General features: G+C 56.2%; 1 protein-coding gene across 1 annotated transcript; it reads right to left on the reverse strand.

The window, feature by feature from the left end:
• Positions 1-8: 8 nt before the first annotated feature.
• YKT6 (YKT6 v-SNARE homolog (S. cerevisiae)) lies at positions 9-5,018 on the reverse strand. Its single transcript, XM_010001701.1, has 7 exons — positions 4,999-5,018; positions 2,412-2,494; positions 1,368-1,468; positions 777-881; positions 582-647; positions 351-452; positions 9-29 (listed from the first exon to the last, which is right to left on the reverse strand). The coding sequence occupies exons 1-7, from the start codon at positions 5,016-5,018 to the stop codon at positions 9-11; spliced, it is 498 nt and encodes a 165-aa protein (XP_010000003.1).
• Between the last annotated feature and the right edge of the window lie 1,824 nt (positions 5,019-6,842).

The following is a 6,842-nucleotide window of genomic DNA, read 5'->3' on the forward strand; positions in this document are numbered from 1 at the left end:
GCCCGATCTCAGGAATTCTGCTTCCGAGCCTGGGAAGGGAAGGAAAAGGAACCGGGAAGATGGGCTGAAGCTCCGGGGGGGCAGAGCCCTTCCCACCGCGGGAGGCTGATAAAGACCCGGCCACAGCCTGGGGACACAAATCCCACCCCCTCCGCAGGAGCCAGGAACCACCACAGCAGGATCAGTGTCACACACCCCCTGAACTGCCCCAGCTCCAATCTCTGTCACCCCCAGCAGCCCCCTTAGTTAAGCAAGGGGCTGGGGGGCTCTGCAGTCAGGTCTGGTCAGCCCGGCTCCCACCTCCCCTGCCCTTCACCCACCCCAGGACAAGGAGTCTACCCAGCACTCACGGTTTTGTAGAAGGCTTTGGACTGTGCCCCCAGCACCTCTGACTTGGATACCAGGTCATCCAGCTTCTCCCCCCGCTCCAGCAGTGACTCCATAGTGTTGTGCTGCCCAAAGTAATAGGCACTGAGCCCTCTTGCTGCCCCCTCAGCCCCCAGCAGGTGACCCAGGTGTCACCATGTCCCTACCAGCCACCCTAGGAGGGCCCCCCCCCCCGGGCACAGCCCCCTCCTCACCAGGATGATTTTGGTCTCATCCAGCTCCGCCTGCACTCGGGTCATCGGATCGGCATCGCGGGGGTTCTCGGAGAGAAACAACAGTGTGGGCATCCCCACCCATGGGGACACCACAGCCCCACAGCACACCCTGGGGTGTCAGCTGTGCTCCCACCTCCAGATCTGGGGCCCATGGGGGGTCTGGTGGGGCCATACCTGGTACTTGCTGAGGTACCCATCCAAGGCAGTGTAGCTGATGGTGGCTGGTGATCCCAAGGGCCACTCGGTCCTGCTGACCTGCCTAGAGAACTCATCCAGTACCTGCAGGGTGACAGAGCCACCTCTACTGTCACTACCCAGCTCTGCCCATGCCCACTGGGGAGGGATTTTCTCTGCAAAAAAATGATATTTTCCTCCTCCTCCTCCTCATTCCCTTTTGACTGACTGGAGAGAAGGGACAGACACCGAAGTCCCTGGCAAAGGATCAAGTCCCCAGTCATCTCCAGTGCCAAGCCTGGTGGCACCCACCCCGTGTCCCCACACTGACCCCAGGGCAGGAACAGGGCACAGCAAGGCCACCATGGCAGCTGGCAGGGAGCCGCCCCCCCCAGCACAGCCGAGCCCCTGCAGGGCCGGGGGGCCATGGACCAGCTCGGCTCAGCCCTGACGGCCCCAGGAAAGGAGCACAAAGGTCATTCCCTTGTTCCAGGAGGATCTCAGATCTGAGGATCTCCTGGGATGAGGGAATGACCTTCCTGCTCCAGAGATCCAGAGAAACCTCCTGTGCCCCCCTCCCTGAGCACTCACCTTGTCCAGCAAGGTGAAGCAAACCCGCTGTGGGTACTCAGTGTCGGCAATCACGACGCCCGCCAGCCCGTCACCCCGGACGTAGACGTGGCACAGATACTCTGTGGGACACACAGGGGTGGGACACAAGTGGCTTCAAGGGAGACCCCTGGAGCCCCCCTCCTCTCCATAGCAGCCAGCAGTGTTTCCACCCATCTCCATGTCTTGGCTCTTCCTAAGCATTTCCTCAGGAAAGTCACGAGGAAAGGTCAAACCCAGTCCAGGTGACAGCTGTACAGCCATGGGACAAGGGACATGACAGTGACATTCCTGGGCAGCAAGAGCTGAACCCAAACCCTGGAGAAGACACTTGGGGTCATTTACAAGGGTGTGTAGTGATAGGACAAGGGGCAATGGTTTTGAACTGGAAGAGGCTGGGTTTGGGTTGGACATTGGGAAGAAACTTCCCTGTGAGGGTGGTGAGAGCCTGGCCCAGGTTGCCCAGGGAAGCTGTGGCTGCCCCATCCCTGGAAGTGTTGAAGGGCAGGTTGGATGGGGCTTGGAGCAACCTGGGCTGGTGGGAGGTGTCCCTGCCCATGCAGGGGGGTTGGAACTAGATGATCTTCAAGGTCTCTTCCAACCCAAAACATTTCTTGGTTCTAGGATTCCATGATTCTATGATTCCAGGGTACTATAATTCTATTATTCCATTATTTTACTAACTAACAACTTATCACAAGCCTTGACTGTTGTTGAAGAGGCTGCAGCCACCACTGCTGAGCCCTGGCAGGAGATGGGGGGTGGGAGGCTGGGGTTGAGGTCAGAGCTTGAGGCCCAGAGTCCCAGAGCTGGAGGGTAGAGAGGAAAGATCCCTTGGGAATCGCCACAGCCCTGCAGGACAAACCACTCCCAAGGAGAGTAAGAGCTGGAAGGTGGCAGGAAGGCAGGGAGACCCCTGGGCTCTGCCTAGCTCAGCCCCCTCCCTCCCACCCCCAAACCCCTCCAAGAGCTCTTCCTAGGGCTGGTTTTCCCTCCTGGGAGGTGCAGGAAGGGGCCTGTCCTTACCCTGCTCCCGGACAGAGGCCCTGCTGCCCGGCCCAGAGCGCTCCACGATCAGCTGGCTGGTGAAGGCCATGAACTCCTGCACGCTGCAAGGGTTGGAGAACAACTCAGAGATGCAGAATGTTGGGGTTCTTTGGGCTCTGGGCAGAGATGCCAGCTAGAGCTGCAGTCCAGCTAGAGCACCACCAGAGCCAGGGAGCCCAGGGGAACTGGATGAGGGGAAACAGCACCAAGTGTCAACACAGGAAGTTCCACCTCAACATGAGGAGAAACTTCTTTCCTGTGAGGGTGACAGAGCCCTGGGACAGGCTGCCCAGAGAGGCTGTGGAGTCTCCTTCTCTGGAGACTTCCAAGACCCATCTGGACACATTCCTCTGTGACCTGCCCTGGGTGTTCCTGCTGCAGCAGGGGGGGTGGACTTGATGATCTCCAGGGGCCTCTCCAACCCCTATGACTCTATGATCAGGAGGCTTAGAGAGTCTCGTGCAAATCACCCACTTGGCAGAGACTCAAGGTCTGTATGGATAATGGGACCTCAGGAATGCAGGAGGTGAGAAAGAACCAGAGTCAAGAAGGCTGATGGCTGAACCAGTCTGGGGTAGTTGGAGAGGCAGAATTTGTGATGTTGTGTCCTTGAGGTGAACTTAGCTCATGATCGTGTCATTACAACACTAAAAGTCACACCCATGGGTCAAAAAGGCCCCTTCCCAGGTGAAGAACCTTCCCCTGAGCACATGTGAAAGTAGAAACAGTGGTGGAACCAGATCATAACTCCATGGTAATCACTGACCAAGCACTATGAGGGGGATGGACTTGGAAGGTGACCTAGAGTTTGGGGTACAAATATGTCATGGGACAATCTCCTTTGGGGGGTGCTTGATTTGTGGGAAGGCCCCAACCTCCCAGCTTGGAACAGACCTGACATGAAGAACCATGTCTCCTTAAACGGGGCCCATTTGTCTGCATTTGAGGAGCCACCTTCAAACAGGCACACAAGGACATCACACCCAGTCACTGGGGGGACACAGGTAGGCCCAGAGGTCCCCAGGTGTTTGGGCAGGGGATGAAACCTTCCCCCACAGCCCCCCTGCTAGGTCTGGCTGGTAGGGACATGTCCTGTGGCCTTCACCCAAATCCTCCACAAGGCCCAGGAAGGCTGTCAGGAGGCTGTGGGACCCCCAGTCACCACTTTGGGGCAACACCCAGGAAAACCCCAAAGCCAGTTTTGCTCTAAGCCTGGAAAACATTCCCCAAGCTTTGAAAACATTCCCAGAGCCTGGAAAACATTCCCAGACTTCAGCTCTGTCAAACTAGCTCCTGGTGTGAACCCTCCTCCTCTTTCCCCCCCCAGCCAAAGCAAAGAGGCCAAAATTCCTGAGCAGGCACAAAACAAACTGGGCCCCACTGCCACTCTGGGCACACTCAGATTGAGGTGACAAAATTCCCCCCTTCCAGTGGGAAAATCTTGAGAAGAGAACCTGCCCCAGCTCAGGTTCTGGAGTTTGTTCCCACGTCAGCAGCTCCCGCTCGGGAGCTTCAGGTGATCAAACCTCCTCAGGCACTGATGGGATCAAGGTGGCAGCTCCTGAGCAGGGATTTGACTTTTCCAGTTCACTGATTCCTCAGGGATTTTGCCTTTTCCCCAGCCCAGACACTCCAAGGCCAAACCAGCTGCGAACTCTCAGGTTTCCAGAAGAAAAAAACAGCCCAAAGGCTCCCTGACATCCAACTCCAGCAAGAACTAGTGTTATCCCCCCCCACACACCTTCCAGGGCTCTGCTGCAATTCCAACATTTCCCAGTATTCCTGGAGGAATGTGTTCCCTCCCACCACATTCCTGACCCCTAGGGTACCCAGAGGCAGGTTCTCCTGGAAGACACAACCTCCTCAACCCCAGATCCAACCCTCACACTCCAGGAGCTCCACAGTCTGAAAACCCCCACACGCAGCATCTGGAACCCAAACTTTCATCATTTGCAACCAAAATCCCCCCTCCCAGCACCACTGCCACCGCCCCTAGGCACTGGGGCACAGGCAGTCCCTCAACATCCATGGGACTGATGACCACTGATTCCATCCCCCATTGGTGCCACTGTCCCCAAAACATGACATTCAGCAAGGGCCCAACCAGCTGCCAGGGAAGCAGCTCCTCCCGCCGCAGCCGAAGGCACCACTGGGAATTCACACCACCGGAAACTGGCACCACTGGGAATTCTCTGGAGCTTTGGCAAAGCCCAGATCCTGTGGTGACTAAGCCCTTTGGGTTTTGAAGAGATTGCTTCACACCCCCCAGCCCATCCTGGCACAGCTCCCATGTCCCTCTACCAAGATTTGGCCAAAGAACCACATTTTCCTCCAACTGGATTGGAATTGCAGAACATGCTGGAGGCTCCATAAAACCTAAGCAATCACAGAATTGTTGGAAGGGACCTCTGGAGATCATGAAGTCCAACCCCCCACTAAAGCAGGATCCCCTGGAGAACATTCCACAGGTGTGTCTGGGGTATCTCCAGAGAAGGACACTCCACACCTCCCTGGGCAGCCTGTCCCAGGGCTCTGTCACCCCCACTGCAGGGAAGTTTCTCCTCACCTTTCCATGGAACGTCCCATGTCCCACACAGAATCATCCTGGTTGGGAAGGACCTTGAAGATCATCAAGATCATCACCTAAATCCACCAACCAGAACCTAATCTACTCCTTCAGTGCTTAAATCACATCCCCAAGCACGTTGCCCCTCGTCCTGTCCCTGGGCACTGCTGAGCAGAGTTTGGCTCCATCCTCCTGCACCCACCCTGAGATACTTCCAGGCATTGATCAGGTCTCCCCTCAGCCTTCTCTTCTCCAGGCTGAACAGTCCCAGCTCCCTCAGCCTTTCCTCATCAAGGGAGATGCTCCAATCCCCCAACCATTTTGATCCCCTCCCCTGGACTCTCTCCAGTAGTTCCCTGTCCCTCTTGAACTGGGGAGCCCAGAACTGGTCCCAGTTCTCCAGATGGGGCCTCACCAGGCCCCTCACACTCTTCCTCATGCACTCCAGGATTCCATTGGTCTTCTTGGCCACAAGGACACATTCCTGGCTCATTTACTGTTTACCAGGACTCTGAGATCCTTGTCCCCAGATCTGCTCTCCAGAAGGTGAACCACTCACTTCTATTGGTGCCTGGTTCCTTCCTCCCCAGGTGCAGGACCCTCCACTTGCCCTTCTTGAACCTCATGAGGTTCCTCTGCCCAGCTCTCCAGCCTGCCTAGGTCTCTGGATGGCAGCACAGCACTCTGCAGTGTCACCACCCTGCCCAGTTTGGTGCCACCAGCTGAGGTCACACTGTCGCCTTGCCCAGGTTGTTGATGAAGATGTTGAACAAGACCAGAACAAGTATTGACCCCTGAGGACACCACAGGCCCGAACTCGAGTCCCCTCAGTGCATAATTCCTAAAGCTTTTAGCACCTGGAAAGGGACACGAGCTGCTCCACAAGAGGCTCCTGTTTGCCTCCTTTTCCAGCTGTTTGGGAGCAACTGTCGAGTTCCATCACCTTCGAGTGGGACACCTGGATCCAGCCTAAATTCCCTCCCCCAAAATGTTGGAATAACCCAAGTGGAGCTCTGCGGGTTGGGAAAAAGGTTAAAATCAGCCCAAATGCCTCAAAAAAATGGGATTCAAGGGACCAAACCTGCTGCAGCACCTGGACACTCTATGGCACCAGATGGGATTCACCCAATAGTCCTGAGAGAGCTGGCAGAGGAGCTTGCCAAACTCCATCATCTGGAGAACAGGGGAGGTCCCTGATGACTGGAGGCTGGTTAATGTGATACCATCTACAGAAGGGCCCAAAGAAGAATCCTGGGAACTCCAGGCCTGTCAGCCTGACCTCAGTACCAGGGAAAATCATGGAGAGGCTCATCCTGAGTGCACTCACGTGGCAAGTGCAGGACAGCCACGGGATCAGGCCCAGCCAGCAGGGGTTCAGGACAAGCAGGTCCTGCTTGACCAACCTGATCTCCTTCTATGATCAGATGACCCCCCTGGTGGATGAGGGAAGAGCTGTGGATGAAGAGTTTTGGTAAAGCCTTCGGCACTGTCTCTCACAGCATCTCCTGCAGAAGCTGGTGGCTCATGGCATAGACAAGTGCACTCTCTGCTGGGTACAAAACTGGCTGGCTGGCCCAGAGAGTCATGGTGAATGGGGCTGGATCCAGCTGGTGGCCAGTCACCAGTGGTGTCTCCCAGGGCTCAGTGTTGGGGCCAGTCTTGCTCAATATCAATGACCTAGAAGAGGGAATTAGGTGCTTCCTAAGGAAGTGTGCAGATGACACTAAGCTGGGAGGAAGTGTTGTTTTGCTTGAGGGTGGGAAGGCTCTGCAGAGGGACCTGGACAGGCTGGATCGATGGGATGAGGTTTAACAGGACCAAGTGCCAGGTCCTGCACTTTGGTC

The sequence above is a fragment of the Chaetura pelagica genome, unplaced genomic scaffold (assembly GCF_000747805.2).
Source record: "Chaetura pelagica isolate M959 unplaced genomic scaffold, ChaPel_1.0 scaffold290, whole genome shotgun sequence".
NCBI classification, from domain to species: Eukaryota; Metazoa; Chordata; class Aves; order Apodiformes; family Apodidae; genus Chaetura; species Chaetura pelagica.